Below are 25,410 nucleotides of genomic sequence, written 5' to 3'. Positions count from 1 at the left end.
ACCATGAACTGATACTGAATTATTTCATTAATCAGAGATTGGCTTGTCATTTTTGTTGTAGTTTTTTTAGATTGGCCACTAGGGGGACATCCTGCGCTAAACAGGCACAGGGTTAGACGAGTCAGACTGGCAGCTCCAGATAAAGAGAAACTGGAGGCTGCTGTAGCTAGGCTAAACAAAATGTCAGCAGTGTGGACCGGAACAGCCAACTTTAACTCAGGTTTTGGAAAAGCGATGAAAAATGTCAAGAGAAAATCCACGGGCAGTTAAAATAACAGAGGCTCTGACTCATTTTATTGCTCTGGATGACCAGCCAATGCCAGTCGTGGAAAGCATAGGATTCTTCTCAGCATACTCGAGCTGCGATATGAAATTCCCAGCCGCCCACACATCAGGGAGATAATGGTGCCAAAACTTTCTAAAGCAGTAAAGACAAGCAGTGTGTGCGCGATGTCAGTCCTTGGTTTAACAGCAAAGTGGACTGATGATCCACAGGCAGATGAGGAGTTTGTTCGTCAATGCCAAATACTTTCGTTATTTTGTTTGTTTGTTTACAATATGGACACTCTGCAACAATTGAAAAGTTTATTTTATTCTCAAACCTAATTTGTATTAATTTTATTCCAAACAGAAGTGTTTATTTATTATTCCGAAAGCTCGAGACAGTGCCAATAGTTCAGTGATATTTTGTTAAATTACAATGTGGAGACTCTGCAATAATTTAACAGAAGTGCTTATTTTTCACTTGAAATTTTTTTGTGGTCATTTTTATTAAGATATTATTTATTATCGGCAGAGAATAAAACAAAACCTGTCTTCCAATTCATTGCATTTGTGTGTGTGTGTGTGTGTGTGTGTGTGTGTGTGTGTGGTAGAAGTATCGGTTTTTGTAATCTGTATCAGCAAGTACTCAGATCCAAGTATCGGTATCGTATCGGTTTGAAAAAATTGGTATCGTTGCATCCCTACCTATAACCTACATTTATCTACAGTAAAGAGCAACAATACAGCAACACCATGTTCTTTATAACTTTATAACCTGTTTCCAGCAGGATAACACACCATGTCACAAATCTTAGATGATCTCAAACTGGTTTCTTGAACACGACTGTAATCAAACGACCTCCATAGTCACCAAATCTCAATGCAGAGAGCACCTTTGGGTAGTGGTGGAAGAGGACACATCATGGATGTGCTGTGTGATGCTATTTTGTCAGTATGAGCGGATGACTTTGTAGAATATACCGTATGTCACAAAGACTTCAAGCATCTCTGAAGGCAGAAGGAGGTCCAACCTGGTACTAGCAAGATGTACCTCATGAATCAATCGATGAGTGTATACATGTGTTGTTGCCATAGTTTTGTCCCATCTGCATTTTTTATTATTACAGCATAGTTTTATCCATTTATAGCAAGTTATTTTTGTGTCTCTTGACTATGGGTCATTGACCTTAATTAAACTTCAGGTTGAGAAACACTGCTGTTGTGAGATTATAGATCATTAGCCACCAAAAAGACAGCAAAGGAATAATTGCACAATTTTAATGTCACACAGTTATGTAGTTCCTTGGTTGTTTGTGTCATTAGTCACAAATTCTTGAGAGGAAAAGAGAGTTTTTTAATCTATTTCAGTTTAAAAGAAGACAGGAGAGGACAGATTTACCCAATCAGGTTTTTTATTTGGAACAGAGTGGCAGATTAGTGACAGGGCGGTAGCGTGGAGGATCCGCCTCCTTTCGCTCACTCAGCCAATGACAGAAACTCAGCCTTAAAAAATGCAAATGTATAAAAACAGGAATGGGAACAGCAAACATAGAGTAGTGTAGCCTCCACTGGGCTTCACACACACAAACACACGCTCACACGCACACTCTCAAACATGCACACTAACACTCACACACACACATACAAATTTACCCTCTTTCTCTCAGACACGCACACACGTCTTATTTGGCTACGCAGGCTTAAATGGCTACAAACGCACACGTTTACACTTTGACAGTCACTTTTAGAAAAGACAGTACGTGTTTATATCATTCCTGCCTGTGAGAAAGTGGCGTGTTGTCTGTCCATCTGTCCTGCGGCAGACAGACAGGTAGACAAGTCAGACAGACAGTGAAAAGACACGGTCAGTGTGTGTGATAGCCACTGTGAGGGACGAGCCGCCCCACATTCAGCAGTGAACAGACTAAACACACCCTCACGCACGCAGAAACACACGCACACACACACACTCGCGTCGACAGGCTAGTCAGTGTACACAAGAGTCTGCTGTGAAATATCAAGGTGAAGCACTCATGCATACGCAAACACACAGGTAGCAGGTTTAGATGAGGTGCAGACACAGGCGCGCACAGGTATTCTTGGACTGGCGACGGGAAGGAGGGAGGGAGGGATGGAAGGAGGGGGCCCAGGTAACTACACACACAGGAGTGGAAGAGTTGTGTTACCTGCATGTGGAAGAGCGTGAGAACTGCTGGAGTAGGTAAACAAACACTCGACCACAGTACATTCCAGCTTTAACTCGCCCCTCTCTTCTTTTAAAGACGCACACTTGGACAGAAAAAAATGCACACACACTCACACACACACACAGACAGAGCCATCCGCACACACCCAGACGAGTATAGTTTTGACTCCCATGCATTTTTGTTCTACAGTACTGAGTATAATAGAAGCTACTAGCCCAGTCGCACTGGTGTGTTTATTGTTACAATCTCTTAGATAGAAGCACAGCCCGCCTGTCTCCTCACGTTGTCCCCTCCCCTCCCCCAAAATGCTCCCACGGCAGGTTAACGTTGACCTCATAAACACTAATTCATTTTCCTCTCATAACCAAAGCTCTAACGGCAAATGTTATGACTGAATTAGTGCACGTGGGAGCAACTTTTTAAAAAAAAAAAAAATTTCATTAAAGCCCCTCACACTTCCAAGAGGCCCCTCCCATCCCCAAACAGAGAGACAATGATGGAAGAAAGAAAAAAAAATCATAAGGTGAGGCATGCAAAAGGGTGTGTGCGTTTATGGCTGTGTGTGTATGTGTGTGAGAGGGGTGGGGTGGAGGGCGTTTATTGGATGATGGCCGGACGTGGAGTTGTGCTTTTACACAAACAGACCAAACTCTAAACCAACCGGCAACTGATCGATAACTAACCAATAACATTGAAACCACCTGATCTTGCTGGAAATCACAAGTGATGACTGTCACTATGACGACGATGATGATGGCGATGACGGCGACGAGGGGTTCGATATGCGCTCGTGTGATATGATTTACAGTCTACTTAACGTCGGCGCGGTGTGTTTCAGTGCGCTGCGAGTTTTATTTCAGCTGTTGTGTGTTTGGTGTGTGTGTGCGTGCGTACGTGTGTGTGTGACAAGAGCACAGCTCATCTAAAGGGATGACGTGATGTGATGGATAAAAACTCTTCATGGTCATGCAGATGGTTAGTGATGCCAGAAAGGATACGCTGATATTTACATATAAACTTTTTTCTTTTTTTAAACTGCTAAATACACATCCTCCTGTTTATTATTATTATTACGGCATTATTATCATCATCATCATTATTATTATTGTTCACCATCCAGCCCAAGAACATTGATATATTATTGATTATTATTACTATCCATAACTAGTCTTTATACAGCTTAGAGGAGCAGAGGGAGGGGGGCCTGCCGGTGTCTCCGCAGCGGCTCCTTGACGTTGTGAAACACGCCGAGCGCTGAGCACCGTTTTCTGGTTGGCCGAGCACAGAGCGAGAGGTCAGCGCCACCTTCGAGCAGATACGAGTGTGTGTGTGTGTGTTAGCGTGTGTTTATGCGTGGCTTTGTGGACGTGCGTTTGTGTGTCTTTGAGCACCAGATTGACGGAAGGCACACAAAAGAGACCTTTCCTCTCACCTTTGACCCCGGGCTCTGTGCGGCCAACCAGACGCTCTGTATGGTTTGTTTTTCTTTTTTTTTTCTTTTTTTTAAGTGTATGTGTAAAGTGGGGGTGGTGGTGGTGAGAGGCAGAGTAGAGCCCGATCTAATAGTTAGTCTGTCCATAGGCTCACTCCACCCGTCTCCACCCCTCTCCTCTCCCCTTTCAGGCCTTTTTTCAGATTTGCTCCGTTAAAAACAGAAGAGGATCTCTCTCTCTCTCTCTCGCTCTTTTTGTGTGTGTGTGTGTGTGCTGGAAAACACAGGTTGCAAGAGCATGTGTTTTGTTTTGTTTGTTTTCTTACAAAATAATCATATCATTACATACAGAACAAGAGAATCTGTAGAATATTAATAACAACATTTACTTTAAAAACATCTCGCGTGTACGTGTTATTTTTTTTTCTGAATATATTTGGATTTTTTTTTTCCTTTTTTTGTCCTCTTTTTTTCTCGTTTTCTTTGAAAAGAAGGTTCCATGTCCGCAGAGAGAAAGGCGCTCTCAAGTATGGAGACGGGAGGAGAGAGGGATGAGGAGACCCGAGCAGATAAGGAGGGTGGGGGGAGAAGAAGAGGAGTAGGAAGGATGGAGGAGGAGGAGGAGGAGGAAGGGCAGGACTTATAGAGTATCTTTCGCTCTTCTCTTGCTCGCTCTTTCTCCCTTCCCGGTGTGCGGCGTGTCTCTCTGGCGTGTCAGTGTTATGCATAAAACTCCTCCTGCTTGTCCGGTTTCTGGTAGGTGACGGTGGCCTGTTTGGGTTCCTCCAGCGTGTAGCTGCCCTCGTCCTTCTTCTTCATCCTGTACACCAGCAGCATCACCAGGAAGGCAGCGAACAGGGCGCCCACCACGCCTCCCACTATCACCGCTGTAGCGAGATGGAAACAAGAGTTAGTCGTGTCAAATTTGCAGCAGATTAGATGCTACAAACACTCAAACACACGCAGAGACAAACACTAAAATGCCATTAGAGCCGCTGGCACGTCTGCGGCCGACTATGAAACAACACGGAGCTGCTTTAGAAACACTTCTAGCAAATCTACCACAGCATCACTACCACCTTCCTGCTAAGTGAAGACGGATGAGCCCGAATGTGCCAAAATACATTCTGTGCTGCCAACCGCTTTGTGTTAAAACTGCAGCCCTGCAGTGCCACATAGCAGTTTAACCCTGTGGGGGCTGCCGGGGCCAATCAGCAGCAGCTGCTTTGTTTCCCACCGTCCTTTGCTTCCTCTGCTTATCTTGTCGAAATGGTTAAAAACGCCCTCATTACAGTGACTGGCATCCACGCCAAAAGCGGGAAACAAGCGCTTTGTTTCCATTCTTTGCGTCGGGAGAGTTTACTTTGTTTATCTCCATTTCTGCTGAAGGGATTTAATTAATGCAGTTTTTCCACCGCGTACTTTCACCGCAAAACGTATTCCCCTCGTCTGCCTCGTCGCACCGTTTTACGTAATTAAATCTTCTATAAGATTTCAGTCGGTTTTATCTTCTTTTGCCCAATCATGCAGTGCATAACTACAGTCTGTGCGTTTCACCGTGTCTCTTTATCTCACCGTCTCTGATTTTGTTTATACTCAGACTTAAGGAATGTTCACTGCACCATTTCAAGTTGCTGTCAAGATAGCACATAATGAACCACTTGTCCGCGAATTCATAATATCAAGTCATCATTAAGACGAATGACTAAATCAAGGATTTTAGTCATGCTGGTGGGGCTGGGCCATGGATGGCATTGTCATTCAGCCCATCTGTCCACCGCTTTTATCCAGAATTAAATTGGACAGAATGGCCTGAAATTTGGCGAGGATACTGATGTTCCCCTCGGGATGAATTGTGTCAACTTTACTGAGCTCGCTGCATTTCTGAAAGCAAAGAAATTATAATTTTATTCCAAAAAATTTTGTTTGAGTTTAGTTCTGAATAACAAGTGGTACCCAGCCGATGTGCAAGACAGCAATAATATATTTAGCATGTTCGCAGTAAAGAGGACCTATTATGTTCTTATCCTTCTCCTTTTTTCTTCCATATACAGTCATGCAAAAAATAATGCTTTCATACCGCTCGAAGCTTTCCTGTGAAAAGCTGAAAATACCTCATGATTCAGTAGATTGTAGATTCACCTTTAGCAGGAATGAGTGGAAGTAATTGTTTCCTGTATTATTGTATCAGTCTCTCACATCACTGTGGGGGATTTTTGGTCCACTCTACTTTACAGTGTTGTTTTAGTGCATTGAGGTTTGCAGGTTTATGCCTGTCATTTTCATGCCGGCCATTGAAGCACCTTGATTATTTTCTTTTTGAGCCATTCTGTTGTAGGCTTGCTTTGTGCTTGGGTTCGTTGTCCTGTTAAATTGAACTTTAGCTGTTAGACAAATGTTCTCACATTTGATTCTAGAATAATTTGTCATACAGACAAATACATGCTTTCCAGAGGTCTTGTGTAACCTTTCCAAACAAGCCACACTTTTTCAGTCTTTATTTAATTGTACTGTGATGAACTTTAACATTTAACACACTAACATGTAGAGTCTGAGATGTAGCTCGTAGGTTGTTTTTTGGGGGTTTTTGCAGTTTCTCTGAGCATTGCACGGCAGTATGCTTGCATACCTGAATGCTCCAGATCAGGAAAATGCCCAAACTTATGCTCTCACTTGCTGATGATCAATTTATGCATTATGCATTTGATTAGGAGCAGCTGGCTGCTATTGACCTTCTTAACTCTTATTAAAGCAGTGAGAGTGTTCTTAGTTTTTCACATGACTGTATATGTTGTTAGAATAGTAGATGCTCGTATTACTTATAGCCAAAGTTTAATAATAATAAAGCCAGTGTGCGTACCGATAATCAATTTGAGTGAAAAGCTCAGACTTCAGCCAGGCTTTTTGTACTGCTGTCTCTTTATAACATCAAACCAAACCAAACCTGTGTTTACAAGTGGCAGCCAATCAGAAGAAAGCTGGCTTAAACCCAATCAGAAGAAAGCTGGCTTAAAGGGAGAGGAAGCTAAAACACCCTTTTTTTTCAGATTTTGGTGCTAAAAGGGCTCTGTCAATGAAAAGCTGCACTACACTAATACACGTCTACTGTCTAGTCTAAAATATGTTGCCTCCTGCTCTTTACCGATGAACAGGAAATCAGCGAAAACCACAGCCAGAAGTCCACCAATCAGAACGGCTGAAGGAGAAACAGAGAGCCAGTCAGGTCAGGCAAATTGGCTGCTCCTTTCTTTTCAACAACAGCTCTTTGGGATGAGGAATAGGGGGCACTTGAAAAGGAACTGGATTTAGCCAAAGGGGAAAAGGATGAGAAAAAATAGGGGGGGAAAGGAGGGGTTGGATAACCCGAGAAGAGGATCTCTTGTTCTCAATGGGTCAAACGGGGCTAAGCAGGACATTCTGTTATGGTGATGAATCTGCACTATGTGAATGCGAGGTGATGCCAGATTGTCAGAGCAGCTTCCTGAAAGCAGGGAAAGAACACAGGAGGCAACTGGGAAATGTGTTCTGCCAGTCTAAGGGGTGATTAGGAAGACATGCTCAGAGACAGACAGGTGGATGAAAAGGGCTCGAATTCAGACACGACACACATGGAAGCCATTTTCATGATCTTTAGTGATGGATAATCTTACCTATCAAGACCTCTTTTCTCTCCAGGATGTTCTTCTGCGGCAGCTGGGCCGCGGAGCTGCCTCCGTCCACAGAGTTGCCGATAAGATCAGGTCCACCCGCCATTTCGCTGCCAAGATTATTGCGGCGTCCATCCATGATTTCATAATCTCCACTTGGTCCTGCAGCACCCACTTCGTTGGTGCCCTCCTGAGATGGGGAACAGAAAGTGAGACCAATGAGGAAACTTAAATTTGATGTAATCCCATTTCCCCCACAGAGCCGCTGCACTGAAACGCATCCAAACCAACACAGAACTTTCCATGGCACATGTTCGCCTTTAAAACAATGAGCCTCTGTATATTAGGATGGGAGAGAGCTGCAGATTGTCCAACCCATCCAGTATACGCACAAAATCTGGCAGCTTAATTATATGTGGAAAACCAGAAAAATCTAAATGGATCGTGGTTTAATGCAGTTTCTGTGATTAACCAAAAGCACATGTGTCAGAGAAATGCCTCTGGTCTCGAATAACGAAGAGGCAGTTAGAAGAAGAGCCGTTACGGTTTACTGGACCATAAACTGTATTTAAAAGATGGAAGAGCAGTAACAGCATGATGCCACATGATGTTTTGAAGCCTCAAGTTGAGCATTTTGGTCTTTACCGTCTTGATTTTAGGAAACTGAATGTGACAGTCTGAATGAGGGAGATGACACCTCTTCCTTTCTGCCTCTAAAATTGAACCATATTTTAGAAAATTGGAATTACATTTAACAAGACGTTCAACCAGCAATTGAAGCGATAAACTCATCAGTAAAGTGTTTATTGAGCTCACAGATCAAGTAAGCATCTCACTGATGTTGTGGATGCTGTTCTTGTTTTTTGAGTCTGAGATGAGGACACTAAGACTACTGTTTGTTAGATTTGGCAGCTTGAGCCCAGAAGTGATCGGCCTAACTTTGCATAAAGAGTGGAAACAGCAGGAACCAGCGAGGGTAACTCTATACAGGTTTAAATAAATATCACAAGTCCCGAAGTTCACAAATGAACATTTTTCATCTCGTTTGCCTAATACTGCCTGACATGAGCTGAGTCCTACCTGTGTTGTTGTGGGCTGCTGTGGGCGGGTCGTCCTCTCTGTTGGCACCGCCTGAGTCGTTGTCATCATGGGAACCCTGGGCCTGAAGGGGGTCCTGGTCTTGACAGTGGTAGCAGTGGTTGTTGCAGCTGTGGTGGGCTCAGGGGTTGACTCTGGTGTGATGGACATGTCTTCTTCTGTAGTGGTTACGTCAGTGAATCCTGGGTAAAGCAAGCTGGGCTCTGGCGAAAGGTAGATGTCTTCCTCTTCTTCTGTGGCGCTCAGGTCATCTGAACCAGCAGAGGGCGCTGCACTTTCAGCAGGACTGGCTGCAGGATTGGTGGTGAACATCGGAACGGCAGCAGGGGACCGGGGCGCGGCAGTGGTCTTGGCGGCGGCCCGGATTCTCTCCAGCTCTCTCTCACGTTCCCTCTCTCTCTCCCTCTCTCGCTCTCTCTCCCTCTCCCTCTCTCTCTCCCTCTCCTTCTCTCGCTCCATCTCTCGGACACGCTCCCTTTCCCTCTCCCTTTCTCTCTCCCTCTCCTTTTCCAGCTCCCGCTCCAGCTCCCTCTCCCTCTCCAGGTCCCTATCCAAGAACACGCCGCTCTCTCCTTCAGCTTCAGTGAGAAGAGGGGTGGTCGTCGGGTCCTCTGGGTTGGGGCTAGGCTCTGCTGCAGGCGGTGCAGAGGGAGCGAGGTCAGTTGCTTGGGTGGTGGAGAGAAGTAGGGGTTCCTCTGTGGTGAACGTGACAGCTACTGATGTTGGCCTCATACCGATCTCAGGAACTGAAGAGGAGAGAATTAGAACAAAAAATGAAATAAGACAAGAATTTGAGTCAAATTTGACACAGTCACTCCATCACAAGCCACCACCCGCCCACCCACACACACACACAGATAACAGTAGATCAGAAACTGAGACTATTGCTGGCTCATTCACTTCACACTCAGTAGTTTACTCTCTAGTGACACTTCTGACACTTAATCTGATTAGTCTTACTCAGCCAGCAGATTACATCGTCCCTAACAGGTGTCCCCGGTGTATATCCCTAATACCTAAAGTTCCCCTGATGGCTTACTTGATGGGCTGCAGTAGAAAATAAGAAGAGATGTGTAATGGAAGAAAGAGAGGAGCATACAAGGTCTGATACGGCTGTGCTGTTCTTCATGCAGCATCATTAATCCTGTCATGCCTAAGAATGGCGAAGCATGTCATCACATCTGAAAATCACTGAAAATCAATGCTTAAATACTGTATGCCTCATCACCGCAGGATCCACTATGATCACAGAAGTTGCACCGAGCAGAATGATGTCTTTAACTATCTGTAATATCTGAAGCTGCAGCCACACAGGTTTAACGCTGCTCGAAGGCAAGAGGTGTCGGGATCGATCCAAATATCCATAGTACCGATATCAAATATGCATCAGTACTGGACTGGATTGATACTTTGTTTCTATCGTCTAACTTCAGTATGTAGCTCAAAGAGCTTTATGCTTAATAAACTATTTTCTTGGAAGAGAACGGAAGATAAACCGAAATGCTTTAGAGGCGGGCACAATTACACTCCTGATGTCCAAAAAAGTTTTAAAATTGTTTCAAAATAGAAGCTGAAAGAGTGTTTTTTTTCTTTTGTTAGCTAAGTATTGTGGAAAGTACAAATCACAGTGGTTTACTCATCATTAAAACCTGTTCAAAATTTGAAAATTGATGCTAATTCATCTCATAAATCATTCAACACCCTGTATTTAATTGGTATCGGATCGATACCAAGGTTTGCAGTATGTGCAGCAGTACCAAGGACCATCACCAAAACAGACAGCATTCACATTGTTGTATTTTTATAGCTTTTAATAAGAGAATGTGGCAAAAGTTGCCTTCAGAGTTTTCTGAAAGGCGTCCTAGCAGGTGGGTAACATAGCAAAAAGGGCTTAATTTAACCTAAACTATCATTTTGCCTAAATTAAACCAAACTGCAAGCGAAAACTGAAAATAAATAAATGAATAACCCAGCTAAGTCTGCACTGGTAACTCACATGGGAGATGAGCCCCAGTCTCCTGGATGAATCACACACACTAATCAACCTACAACCATCCCCATAATTTACAGTCAACAGCAACCGTGATCCTAGAGCAACATTTATTATGACGTTGCAGGAACAAGTCAACATGGTGACATCGTGTCTAAACTTGTAAGGCTTCCACATGAAGCTGGAACTAAGCTCCTCAACCAAAGGCTTTCCATAATGCAGCACGTTAATATGTTTTATTAAGATACACCTTCCCTGGTAAACTGCCCACCTTTCAGACTCCAAGGCCAACCATTTGAGGTTTGAGGAACCCCAAGCTTGGGCAACCATCATGACATCATCCCCAGCTCTTAAGCAGCAATTAATTTGTCCTTGACTACACATGCAGCTATCTGCTTTATTCATCAATAATCCCTTCGGTAATTTTTAAACGCTGAGGAAATATTTTCTGCAGAACTACAAAAAGCATCATTCAGCTTTTTTTTCACAGCCAGCTAACAAACAAACTGGGATTTATGAGTACAAGTGTCTCCGCCTCCATCTTTCCTTTAAATGTCAGCAACACAAAAGCACACACAGAGAGTGCTTAACTATGTTTGGTTTGTTTGGTTTTTTTTGGTTGCTTTTTTAAATCGCTTATAAAATAGTGAATGTAATGATGACTTGGCACCCCAATTAAATCGCCATTTTCTGCTCATTTAGCTGTCTGACAGCAGAAACTTAACAATGTGTACACGAGAACGACTGCTGCAAATTACGAGTTCAGCTGTGTTAAAAACCTGGAGAAGAGAAGAGAAGAGTGATTCATTTTCTTTTTAAATCTCATAATGCTATTACTCCACCCCACCTTTCATTCTGTTATAGCAGTGAAGCTCTTTGGGTTGAAAGAGAAACAAATTGAATTTACAGGCACAAAAACACGAAGGCTGTAGTGGAGGTGGAGAGGATATCGAAATATGGACTCCAACAATGCAGCTTCTGTTAAACACATCAGACACCACAACAAGAAAAAAAGAAAGAAAGAAAGAAACTGGATGGCTCTGAAGCAGCTGTGACACAAAATGAACATCTGCCTGTTAAAAACGAGCCCTTTCTTTGGCCTCTGTAGTTCGGTTTGAGCTTAAGCAATTTGCCAGGCTGCTGTTTCAGCCACAGGGGGTGCCTCTGCTACACTCTCCTGCTTTGAATGGTAATTTATTTTGAGCGTGCTCGCCACTAGCGCAGCGTCCGAACTGAGGGCAGCTCAAGCTTCGACAGCAAGATCAGAAAATCAACCTGAATTACAGCAATGTGATTTACATTAAGTAGGTAATTCCTACAGCCCGGCTCGAGCACGGGCCGCACGCTCGCACATAGGTGCCCGCGACACGCTGGTGTGCGTGTGATCGTCTAATCTGCATGGACTGTAATCTGATTAGAGTAAATAAGATCTCGGGGAACTGAGCTTCAGTTAGTGCTTGTTTGTAAGGGGTGTGTCTGAGGAATTTTCTTAATAAATCTGTTCCCGAACTTCTCAGTCGAGCCACACGGCATGTTTATGTGGTGTGACTTTGGGTGTGTGTGTGTGTGTGTGTGTGTGTGTGTGTGCATGGCCTCCACGCATGTGTGTCTGGTGAATAGAGGAGGGACTGTGGGGGTCTTCGGGGTCAGCAGATTGAAACCCGACAGCTGTTGAGTCTGAAAGAACCAGGGCATGAGTGTGTAACCTCACACACACACATAGATATATATATATACACTTACAGCCAGAGCCAGAGCCCGAGTAGAGATCCTCGTCGTCGTAAAATTCATCTCTCGCCGACCCTTCGTCATCGATAGGCAGCGACCACTTCTGTCCCTGTTAGACAGAGAGATTACAGATGACTGAGAAGTTTGTCATTTCATTTGAAAGAGAAACCACTTTTGCAGATTACACACACACACACACACACACACACACACACACACACACACACACACACACACACACACGCACACACACACACACACACACACACACACACACACAGAGTTGTCTGGTGCAGCTGCATTATGTTGGACAGGGGAACATCTGTCTGTCTGTGGCTCTATGGAGGAGCATAGTTAATGAGTTGATCTAAAGCTGGGATTTTGGCAGTGGAACATCAAAGCTTTTAAGGAGAGAAGAAGGGGGTGGGCGGGTGGTGGTGGTGGGGGTTTCCATTTTGTCTCTGCGTATGTGTCATTTGCAAGTGATGCTCGGCCCGTAAAGCAGCAAAGCAAAGGAAAGCAATTAACTTCTGAACTTCATTCCATTACGGATTAATAGGGTAATATTTTTCAATATGAAGTGTTCGGTATTTAAAATGATAGGAAGTACTCATTTTTACACTCACAAAGCAAACGTGATATCTTTAAATTGCTTGTTTTGTCTGAGCGGCAGTCCAAATACGACGGTTTGAAAATTACTGAGAACGGAGGCCAGCAGCAGCAGGCACATTTCAAGCAACCAGAGCAGGAAAATGACACCAGTGCTTCCTGCCTGCTGTGACACAGAGCTGGCAGAAGCATCTGACCGATTAAAAATCACGAAAGTTTCTAAAGTTTATTCCTACAGACTCGTGAATGTCTGCACCAAATTTTAATGGAAATCAATCAGACACTATTGAGATACGTCAGCAGTCTAAAACCCAAAAATCTATTCAGTCTACAAAAATGTAAAACGGGAGACAACGTTTAGTTTGATGAATGGCCTGAGAGGATCACAACTGTCCGCAGATCTCTTATCGCCATCTCAAAATAATTATGTGGCTCGGAGGTGAAAAATATCACCCCCCCCCCACACACACACACACCCTGTCTGAAATGTGCTCATAACTGTCTTGCAGATCATTTCACAGCATCCTCCCTTCTCATCACTCCAGCTTAATCCAAGCCTCCTCCACGTCAGCCCGCGAGGAGGAAGCACAAGCACGCCGACCCCCACCGGGGTCAGGTAGGGGAGATTAGTGAGGGATCATTCAGGGGTTGAATCTCTGAAGTGAACGACCTCAGCCTCCGTTCACTTTGAGGCTGATCCCTCCTCCTCTTCTCTCTCTTCCTTCATCCCTTTCTCTCGACCTGAATCCCACATCCGTGCGATGTTTAAACGCACACTTTAGCACTCAGAGATTTTTCCCATCACACAGGGTCAACTAATGCTGCTATCGAGTGCATGCACTTAAGAGATGCCGCACGCGCTGCAGTGCAAAGATAGATTCAACCTACAGAGGTGTTTATGCACAGTCAGGAACGTCCAGTCAAATATTTACAGACCGCCTTTCTATACTGACTTTTATTCACATGCTAAATATTTTACCTGTTTTTTTCAATGATTAAATAGTTGGATCGTTCACATCGAAGCCGAGTCCCTTTCATTTTGACAAAAACTGTTTTTATGCTAAATATCTTAAAGCGTTTACTTAAAACCATCTTCCAACGATTTAAACACGTACTGCATTGTGTGTGTTTGTTAAAAGATGTAATTTTCTGTAACGGAGATTCTGCTACTTGGGGGCAGCTGAACAAGAGGCCAATGCAACCGAGATTTTATCTGCTTCTCAAGTCGATGTGTTCACACTGCTGGCAAACATTTGCTTATTTGCATATCAAGCAGGCGTAAAGGACCATTAGCATGAGGAGTTGTGCTTCTGGCCATGATGAAGTCCAATAAAGACTCCGCTTACAGCTTTGTAAATTGAATTATTTGGATCTTTAACTGCCAAATGCTCCAATCAGTCACTACCACGGTTTTACAGCATTTTGGATTTTTAGCAGAGCCTGAACAATATACCATTTAAGAACCGATAGTGATATTAGGTGATTTTAAAATCTAATATTTTACTATATCGGCTGATATTTTTTTTCCTGTCAGACACATGAAACATAAACAGATCCTCCCAACATTTGCTATGTGCTGATCGGCAAATAGCTAATATCGGCTGATGATATCAGCCCGCCAATATATTAGTCGGGCTCTAATTTTTAAGATTCATCTGAGTTTTGTTTCTGTTTTTTGCTGAAAACAGCTGCAGTGCTGTGTGAAAATGAAACTGATGAGAGCAGCTATGTGAGTGAATTAAAACAGCAAAATTGTTGGCCATAAACGCGAAATGACATCCTGTTCTCGCTCCCAGCTGGTGGCAGCAGAGCCTGGTTCTGCCAGAGGTTTCTTCCTGTTAAAAGGGAGTTTTTCCTTTCCACTGTCACCAAGTACTAGCTCATAGTTGGCCATATGAATGTTGTGGTTTTTGCCCCATCATTGTAGCATCTTTAACTTACAACATAAAGCCCCTTGAGGTGACTGCTGTTATGATTTGGTGATTTGCTCGTGATAAACATTTCTCAAGTGATTCTTCGACAATAATTTTCAACTTGCAGAGAAGAGTTCAACATCTGAAGATTCCCTTCTGGGATGGGTTTCATATCGTCAAAAAGGGTATTTAACCCCCCCCCCCGAGTTTTTTTGTGCATAAACCAAACGGTGACCAAAGACTGAAGTCCAAAATGAAAGTTAAGTATCTCGGGAAATAAGGCAAATAAGGAAGCAGCCTATCCCTTGTGTTAAAATATGATGAAAAGCTTTCTAGGGGATCAATATTGGACGAGTTGGGAGTGAGAAAGTGTTGAATGAATGTAAAAATGGCAATATTTACACTACAACCTTTACACTAGTTTATTATTATAGCACACAAACACAAATCAGGCCCAATTTTGAGGTCTGGCATCTTTCCCAAAGACCTGGATGCGCTGAGGGTCAACCCACCAAATTTCAGATAAGTGGATGATCTGCTCTCAGCGCAAAAACGGAGCAGACCAGAAACGCTGATGTATACTGATGTTATACTGTAGAGTCAATCAGTGCATTGCTGGCATAAAAAAAAATCATAAATGTGCTTAAGAGGATGTTTTCTTAAATACTTCAGAACTGTTGCTACGCTTATTGGAGTAACGGAGCGCAAAGCTTTTTAACGCTTCCTCCAACGTGTATACGTCGTGTATATTTTGAGCCCAGACCGAGCTCAGTAGCAAACAGTAAGTAGTGCAATAATCCAATGACTAAAAAGGGTTTAGTTTTTGCTCCAGGTATTGGAAAACAGTCAGTCTTCTGCTGAAAATCTGACCAAAGCAAACTTATCTCTTCAGCAATCTTAAGCCCATCCCCAGGGCCTGCAGAGCTGTTTTTCTTTCCCTTTTTTTTGCCAGCCAGTGTGATGCTAATTGTGCACACACAGAGGAGCACAGGCTCCTCCCCGGCTCCAGACAGAGGAAACCTGATGCCTTTAAAAGCCAATAAAAGCATAATGGAATCTAGAGACCCGAGTATCTCAGTCCATCACATCACAGCATGAGGTGGAGCTGAAACGCTATATGTACCTCCTGAAAATAAAATTGACTTAAAGCTGTTTGGAGGCCGGACACAGTGAGGAGATTGGTCTGAGAAGTGTGTGTGTGTGTGTGTGTGTGTGTGTGTGTGTGTGTGTGTGTGTGAAGGCCTGGAGATGTCAAACCCGGACAGTACTGAAAATACCAAAAAAAGACACACCAGTGTGAGCAGAGTGCAAATGTGTCTTTCTCGTATCTGTGTGTGTGCTATATTCCAAGGATCACTTTTACAATGAAGGCCGTTGCTATGGGCAACCTTTGCCTTTCACAGAAATTCCCATCTCCCAGTGAGAAGCTACCAGACACACACACACACCCTCACACGCACGTATGAGAGCTCTAACTACATAAGCAAAGGTGTTATGTAACGTCAAAAAAACAACTTTAAAAAAAGAAGCCCCACCATCAGTCTCCTCCTCAGGCTCTCCCCCTCTATCGGTTCCCCCCTTTCTGCCTCCCTTCACCTCCCCCTGAATCCACAAACTCCGTGCCAGTGTCTCCCTGTCCTCGCCCCACTTTCCTTTCATCTTAAACTCCATTCCTTATCTCGAGGCTAGCCCCCTAAATTCAGCATGACTGCCAAATAACAAATACACACACAGATACTTAAATAAACACACCCCGCCCCTGAGGGCGGCACCAGAGCCCACCCCAGGGGCCCCATTTACAGGTCCACACATACACACACACACACACACACACGCGCAATCAACAACCTCCAGGACTCCAGGAGTACAGCTGTGGAGCCCCTGTTTGTTTAGTTGTGCATCATCTACATTTATCCCAACATTTAGGAGCAATATAAAATCCACCTCGGTGCCTCGACATGCTTAAATTGTGAGTCAATATGTGCGAATTCACAGCGTGGCGGGCAGCCGTGCGTCACTGCATGTAATTACACTGAGTGTGCGTCTGGACCAGTGTAATCACAGGTTTTGTCTGTGGTGTGGTGCGCACGTACATGCAGACATAAATGCTCCTCGGACCTTTAGTGTGGGTGTGTGTTTTTTACAGGTTTTTCTTTTGGAAGAGGGGGGCAGCTCTGCATTTCGCCTGTGTTTCGGGGGAGCTATAAACAGCTGTACTTTCAGCCTGCACCACATAGCTAACCAACCACAGCGAGACGCAACGAGCTCCCCATCCACCGCACGCATAACCTAAGGCCAAAATCATCTGTGTGCCCTTAATTTCCCTCCACCGCTGCATTTTGTTCCCAGTCGTTATAAAAGGAAACTGTAAGATGACAGCTATATATTCAGCTGGATCTGCGAGGTGAATGCAATCCTGGTTTTTGGCAATGCATGAAGCAATGCCATTATGAGGCATGCGGTGCCAGCTGGAGTCATTTTTAAAACAATCTCGTCAGGAATATATAATTTTATACATACATATATATATATATATATATATGTATGTATGCACTCGTGTAAAAAAGAACAGGAGAAAAAATGACATTAAGGGGCTGTAAAATCATGTTTTCACAAGGCCAACCCTACTGTGTCCTTTGAGGGGTGTTGCAACATTTGCAGTTAGTCAGGCAGAAACATGATCTGAAGCCGGCATCAGGTTTAGCACCATAAATATGATCCTATAGCTTGTCTATGCATGTGTGCACAGCTACAGAGTCTGGATTTTATGCCTAAGCCAACAATACTGTGGTTTCACAAATTTTAATACAGAAAATCCACAGGAGCTAATCTGCTCCACTTTTTTTAATTTAGGTATGGAGTAAAGTATTAAAGCAGCAGCCAGTAGGTACCAGAATTAGATCAGGAGAAAAAGACCAGGTGTGTGTGTGTGCGCATTTTCACTGTAGGAACAATGGGTCTATAGCTCTCAGCTAATTCTAAGCTTCAGGAAGTCAGATAACAATGGGAGGCAGAGGTGGTCCTACACATAAATCAATTAACACACACAAACATCCAGTAGATTTTCTGCCAGATGTGCACGACCCAAAGATGATTTTGTGGTTCTTGTTTTTTTTTCCCCCGAGTGGTCGAGATCAGTTCAGCTCGGAGATCCCCTTCAGGCTAGCTCTGCAGATAGAAAGCTTCATTGTGATTGACTTCAAATGCATTCCTCAGTAACCCGAGAGGCTGCTGCTGCTGCACAATGCCTCGCACAAACACGCGCGCATCCACACGAGCATTTTAGTCTACTGATACAACACACACAGCCCTGCTCTGCTTTGGAGAAATAATCGTTAATTGTGCCTTTTAATATGTGAGATTTTATCGGACCGAATGTTCCCAACTGCCGCAGCATCTCTGAGCTCTCAAACTGTGAAAAATAATTTGAATACTCCCTCTGCTTTCTGGCACCAACTCAGTACCACAGACTCGATCTGTCCCTCTATTTACTGCATCCATGGTGCGGAAGAAGAAGAGGGCTGAAATACAATGGATGCTACAGGCTGGTCAGATTTGGTCCTCCCCCCTCCACACACTGTTCATTTAGGATTAAGCGAACCTTCCAAAGGGAACTCATCCATCGAAATTTTGTTCAGGATTCAAATACTGTGCTAATGTGACAGACAGCACAGGAAGCTTTAGATGGTAGCCTTGGCTTGACCTTTGCTAAAGTTTGAGTCACTGAACTGAAACTCTCATCTGCATTTGTTTGTCTGCATTTCAGCTGAAATATCTGACTAATAATGTGTGCAGTGTTGAGGAAGTGTGCACCACAGTTTGTGCTTTAGTTTCATTGAGTGAAACTACAGTTTCTTAATAGTTTGCTACTTAGTATTTGAAGGTATCCATGTATGTTCATTACATTCATAGAGTTTAGGGATACATCTGGCTTCCTAGCATTAGCTGATAGCTGATGACACAAATGACTTTCCGCCGTCATGCCCAAATACAGTCACTTGTGGCTAAGAAAAAAGAAGAGAAGCAAAAACACTAATGTTAATGTTAGTAAAGGTTTTTCCCCATAAATGTCAATAGATTCTGTTTTTCTACCCCTCCCAATTCAAGTCCATAATCTTAGCTACAGTGTAGGACAAACATGTTTTAGTTAGCCAAAATAGATCAAAACATTCAATTTAGACTGTAACCCAAAACGTAAGCGGCCAGCCGATGTGTTTCTATGACTGTTTGGATTGGCTCTATATCTGCCCTATCTGAGTTTTTCCCTATTTGGGGGAAAGTGCAGTAAGAAAAGTTATTTACTCTGAAAGAGGTTGTAAAAAGAGTCAGGTGAGTAAGTCAGCCTCTGTTAGCTGTTGCTAGCCTCTGTTAGCTTCTGTTAGCCTCTTTTAGCTCGTGTTTACCTCTGTTAACTACTGTTAGCCTTTGTTAGCTACTGTTCAGCGGCATTACACTTCAGTTCAGGAGATGAGTTTGAAGGTGAGGAGGAAGCGTAAGTTATTTTATTAAGATTATATAAAAAAAACACCCAGCACGCCCCTGCGGGCGGTTTATCCTTCAAGCTCGGGTCCTCTACCAGAGGCCTGGGAGCTTGAGGGTCCTGCGCAGTATCTTAGCTGTTCCCAGGACTGCGCTCTTCTGGACAGAGATCTCCGATGTTGTTCCCGGGATCTGCTGAAGCCACTCGCCTATCTTGGGAGTCACCGCACCTAGTGCTCCGATTACCACGGGGACCACCGTTACCTTCACCCTCCACATCCTCTCGAGCTCTTCTCTGAGCCCTTGGTATTTCTCCAGCTTCTCGTGTTCCTTCTTCCTGATATTGCTGTCATTCGGAACCGCTACATCGATCACTACGGCCGTCTTCTTCTGTTTGTCTACCACCACTATGTCCGGTTGGTTAGCCACCACCATTTTGTCCGTCTGTATCTGGAAGTCCCACAGGATCTTAGCTCGGTCATTCTCCACCACCCTTGGGGGCATCTCCCATTTTGACCTCGGGACTTCCAGGTTATACTCCGCACAGATGTTCCTGTACACTATGCCGGCCACTTGGTTATGGCGTTCCATGTATGCCTTGCCTGCTAGCATCTTGCACCCTGCTGTTATGTGCTGGATTGTCTCTGGGGCATCTTTACACAGCCTGCACCTGGGGTCTTGCCTGGTGTGATAGACCCCAGCCTCTATGGATCTTGTGCTCAGAGCTTGTTCTTGTGCTGCCATGATTAGTGCCTCTGTGCTGTCTTTCAGTCCAGCTTTGTCCAGCCACTGGTAGGATTTCTGGATATCAGCCACCTCCTCTATCTGCCGGTGGTACATACCGTGCAGGGCTCTGTCCTTCCATGATGGTTCCTCGTCTCCCTCCTCTTTCTTGGGTTTCTGCTGCCTGAGGTATTCACTGAGCACTCGGTCAGTTGGGGCCATCTTCCCAATGTATTCTTGGATGTTCGTTGTCTCATCCTGGACTGTGGTGCTGACACTCACCAGTCCCCGGCCCCCTTCCTTCCGCTTAGCGTACAGCCTCAGGGTGCTGGACTTGGGGTGAAACCCTCCATGCATGGTAAGGAGCTTTCTTGTCTTTATGTCAGTGGCTTCTATCTCCTCCTTTGGCCAGCCTATTACCCCAGCAGGGTACCTGATCACGGGCAGGGCGTACGTGTTGATGGCCCGGATCTTGTTCTTACCATTCAGCTGACTCCTCAGGACTTGCCTGACCCTCTGCAGGTACTTGGTGGTTGCAGCTTTTCTAGCGGCCTCTTCATGGTTCCCATTCGCCTGCGGGATCCCCAAGTACTTGTAACTGTCCTCTATGTCTGCAATGTTGCCTTCTGGTAGTTCAATCCCCTCAGTTCTGACTACCTTCCCTCTCTTTGTTACCATCCGACTACACTTCTCCAGTCCGAACGACATTCCAATGTCATTGCTGTATAGCCTGGTAGTGTGGATCAGTGAATCGATGTCTCGTTCACTCTTGGCATACAGCTTGATGTCATCCATGTACAGGAGGTGGCTGACAACTGCTCCGTTCCGTAGTCGGTATCCGTAGCCAGTCTTGTTAATGATCTCACTGAGGGGGTTCAGGCCTATGCAGAACAGCAGTGGGGACAGAGCATCTCCTTGGTAGATCCCGCACTTGATGGTGACTTGTGCTATGGGCTTGGAGTTGGCCTCTAGTGTTGTACGCCACATCCCCATTGAGTTCCTGATGAAGGCTCTTAGGGTCCCATTGATCTTGTACAATTCTAGGCATTCCAGTATCCAGCTGTGGGGCATTGAGTCATAGGCCTTCTTGTAATCAATCCAGGCAGTGCACAGGTTGGTCAGTCTGGTCTTGCAGTCTCGGCTGATTGTTCTGTCTACCAGTAGCTGGTGTTTTGCGCCTCTGGTATTCTTGCCAATTCCTTTCTGTGTCCCGCTCATGTATTGACCCATGTGCCTGTTCATCTTAGCCGATATGATGCCTGACAGGAGCTTCCATGTAGTACTGAGGCAGGTTATTGGTCGGTAGTTGGAGGGGACCGGTCCCTTCTTGGGGTCCTTGGGGATCAGGACCGTCCGGCCTTCAGTTAGCCATTCCGGGTGTCTCTCGTTAACTAGCAGCTGGTTCATTTGTGCTGCCAGACGCTCGTGGAGTGCAGTTAGCTTCTTCAGCCAGTAGGCGTGAACCATGTCGGGCCCTGGTGCTGTCCAACTCTTCATACTGGAGACCCTTTCTTGGATATCTGCCACTGTGATGGTTACTGGACCCTGTTCAGGGAGGTCGCTGTGGTCTGCCCTCAGATCCTCTAGCCACTGAGCATTGCCGTTATGGGTTGCATCCTTCTCCCATATGCTCTTCCAGTATTGCTCCGTCTCCAGCCTTGGTGGTGCTGTTCTCTTATTGTTCCCTTGCCACTGAGAGTACACCTTTGCTGGTTCTGTGGAGAACAGCTGGTTTATTCTCCTGCCTTCTATCTCTCTGGTGTACCTCCTCAAGCGGCTGGCCAAGGCTGTGAGTCTTTGCTTGGCAGTTTCCAAGGCCTCAGGTATGGACAGCTTGCTGTATTTCTTAGGCACCTTATTCGTCGCACCTTTCTGCAACTCCGTTAGTTGGCTAACCTCTCTCCGTGCTACTTTGATCTTGCCCTCTAGCCTCCTTCTCCATGGAGGGTACTGCCCCTTGTGGCTGTTCAACTTGTAGCCAAGCATCTCACTGATCACTGCTGCCGTATTGTAGATCAGCTTGTTAGTGTCGGTAATCGTGGTTGTAGGTATTGCCCGTAGTGCTGCATTAACATCATCTAGCAGACCTTCTGAGGGTACTTCACGTAATCTTGGTAACCGGCTACGGGGGATCCAGGTTTCAAGCTTGGCCATGATCCTATTTTTCAGGTCAGTTCCTCTCGCACTCAACGATCCTTCTCCTATCACACTTGGGGCTATGTACCCAATCTCGGGTGGGGGTGATGATATCTCCCCCCTGACCTGGCGTCCTGACTCCTCCTTGCCGTAGCATTTGTGTTGTACCTCGTCAATCTCTAGCTGTGAGAGCAGTCCCTTCTTTCGAATGTTGGAACACTGAGCTACTAGTTGTTTCGCCGTCATTGTGGATGTTGGGTATCGAAGAATCCATAGGTCCCTCATCCTATTCATGTAGCCCCTTCCGCCGGGGTTACTTGCGTAGTAGCATTCCAACAACGCCCTGTTTTCGTCCCTTGCCCACCGATGCCTTCTTGTTCCAGTAGCCCACTTTTCGTCAGGGTGCCCTGGTTCCTCAACACCTGACGCGGACCTTGTTGATCCGGGCGACGTATATATACATATATATATATATATATATATATATATATATATATATATATATATATATATATATATATATATATATATATATATGTATATATATATATATGACAGCAATAGCAAGTGTGACCAGCAGTAAAACTATCGAACTTGTAATCTGAACTAAAATAAACTTGCTAAGTCGTGCTAAGCTATGAGCAAATCACTAATCAGACTCAATTCGTAAAGAAGCCACAAGTGCTTTAAAAAACAAACAAACAAAAAACAGGTGTTGTGTTGTAATCCAGGTCCAGCTTTCCATTTCTATTACTGGTATGATGTCACTCCTAGCTTCACCGTTTATTTTTCTTTTTTCTTTTTCTGCCTTTATTAATTGGATAGTGTAGAAGGTGGGGAAGTGAGGAGAGACACGCATGAAATGTTTCTGGTCAGATTAGAATCCACAGCCCTGCAACAGCCTTTCAGCATACGGGTCACCTGATGAACCAAGCGTGCGGCAGAGGCACCCCGAGACCTGACTTCTGAGGTAAAAGGATCGCATTACATGGGCTTGACTAACACATCCCAGTTGTAGCAGAAAATCCTGTGTTGGATGATTATGTATGTGCCACTCTGTAATTAAACATTTGCTTCTAACTCTGCCCACATATCAGGATTCACTGGCAAATATGTCAGCTTACTGAAGCAAAACATGCTCTAACTTCTATTCCTCTGTGACCCTGATACTTGTTAGTGATCAGTAAACAAACTGCCAGGAAGTTCAAATTTTTTTAAAGCTTTTCTGATGCATTAGTGTTGCAACTCATCATATTTACACAGTCGGGGCGCAGTCTGAAATCACGGTGCCATCATGTAATCATATGTTGAGTACACTGCCAAATCGTTTATGCTGATGAGATCTCTCTAACACTAGGTGGTCTAAATAAACATTCGGCTCTGTATCCCACAGCTACGCCGCTGCCTCCACCTCCTTAGTCTGCCTCCTGTGTTAGCAATTAGCTGTATGTGAACTGTGGATGTTTGTGTTCAATAATGGCGTGCATTTCAGGCTCCACTTATAGTCCAGGTTGCTCATATTCGCACCAGAGAAGCGCGACGTTGCAAAACTGAAAGGGTGTTATTGTTGCGCTCGCTGAATGCTTTTACCTCTATGTGGGTGTCCTAACTGAACCAAAGTGCCACATGACCAACAATAATCATCTGGCAGACATTTGAGGCACAGATCAGCCCTAAAATCAAGTGTAAAGTGATTTCAGTGAGCCGTATTTCAACTCTCCCTGCAGTTTAATAGATAGATAGATGCAGAGCTTCGTGAAGCAGGTGCTGATTCACAGCCATGTCTGCGTCTGCTCCTCTGCAGAAGCCCGTCGGTTGGAGCTGGAGGGTCAGAGCCAAGCTGTTCGCCGGCAGAAGACTAGCATCACTCTGCCTGGAAGCGGTCAGACTGCTTGGCACATGCCCTCCGGCTACATGCGTCCTTACAGGAAAAACTGCAGCCTGTTTACCGTTTGTATGATTCCACACCCATCTTTCCTTTCCGGAGTGGATCCCCGACCCTGTCAATAGTGACCTCTAATCTCTCCTCCAGCTCTTGCTTTTCTGCCTCGTCTCATTCTCCACCCTTCTCTTCCTCTTCTTCCAGCTGGGCAGGCAGCCAACCTGGACTCTAACACACTTACAGTCAGATGTAAGAGAGATAGAGGGCAGTCTGTGCGTGTGTGAGTGTGAGTAGGTTACCAGGTGATGGCCTGGTTAAGACACCTGCCACCTTCAGCAGAGATTAGCACAGACGCCTCTGCACAGTCATGCTGCTCACACATTCTGTGACACCTCATAACACACACGCATGCATGCACACACACACAGACAGACTCACACAGACAGGCAGACGGTCGAATGTCGAGACAGTATCTTGTAGCACTGACGTCAGGTGCGCTCACACGGTCCAACACCTGCACGCCACGGCCAAGAGGGTCAAAGAAATCCTGTCTCAGTCCAGGATGCTGATATAAAAAAGGTTAAATATACTTCCTGATTCACAGATACACAATGAGACAATGGGGCCCCTGGGCACAGGCACAGACACGATAAAGTGACCTCTTTCTCACAAGAGTACCCCTGCATGTCATTAGCAGTTGTTCTGTATATTTCTCTGTAGTATCCTGGAGGTTTTTAACTCTGAGGTTTTATTTACAGAGTCCCCGTAGGGCAAACAACGCCATAATGGGTAATGGCATTGCTTGCTTTCTACTTGTACTCTAGAGAGTCCGCATCGCTCTGACATCACAAGTTAAACTGAGCTGATCGCGCTGGACTCCGAGCTTGTAAATATTAAACAACAGTTACGCAGCAAACACAGCTGAAAGTCTGATGTCATCTCTCGCCATACGACAATTGAGGTCACACACGAATCTAGATCATCATATTGCAATTATTTATTTATTCATTTTTACCTTCTTTGGAATAAACAGTTGTTATTTGATTCCATTATTGCTTTAATTGATAAAGTGATAGCAGGAAATTAAACAGAAACAGAATTTTTCTCTTGCTAGAAAGTCGAACGAGGACCTCCAGGCGACATTTAAGAAGTACCTCATATTGCCGTTTTTCATCCGTGGAGAAAAATACAGCCAGCTGATGTTTATTCAGCGTGGGTACTTTTACTGAAAAGCACAAAAGAGAGAAGACTGCAGAGCGGATTGAGTCTATATCTGGGTTGTCTGGTATGAGGTATGACAAT

At 44.7% G+C, this 25,410-nt stretch overlaps 1 protein-coding gene across 1 annotated transcript in view; it reads right to left on the bottom strand.

Moving 5' to 3' along the window:
• Positions 1–1,658: 1,658 nt before the first annotated feature.
• sdc3 (syndecan 3) overlaps positions 1,659–25,410 on the bottom strand; it is a 43,957-nt gene continuing 20,205 nt past the window's right edge. Inside the window, exons 2-5 of the mRNA XM_085445943.1 lie at positions 12,382–12,475; positions 8,631–9,394; positions 7,554–7,740; positions 1,659–4,790 (exon numbers count right to left, since the gene is read on the bottom strand). Of these exons, the coding sequence (XP_085302069.1) occupies positions 4,624–4,790; positions 7,554–7,740; positions 8,631–9,394; positions 12,382–12,475 (1,212 nt within the window). The 3' untranslated portion in view covers positions 1,659–4,623. The remainder of the gene's footprint in view (positions 4,791–7,553; positions 7,741–8,630; positions 9,395–12,381; positions 12,476–25,410) is intronic.

This window comes from Copadichromis virginalis, linkage group LG22, assembly GCF_057382275.1.
Source record: "Copadichromis virginalis isolate Kocher_CV1m ecotype Utaka linkage group LG22, C_Virginalis_male_GT1.1, whole genome shotgun sequence".
NCBI lineage: Eukaryota > Metazoa > Chordata > Actinopteri > Cichliformes > Cichlidae > Copadichromis > Copadichromis virginalis.
Note: the sequence above shows the minus strand (reverse complement) of the source record. Positions and strands in the feature narration are given on the sequence as shown.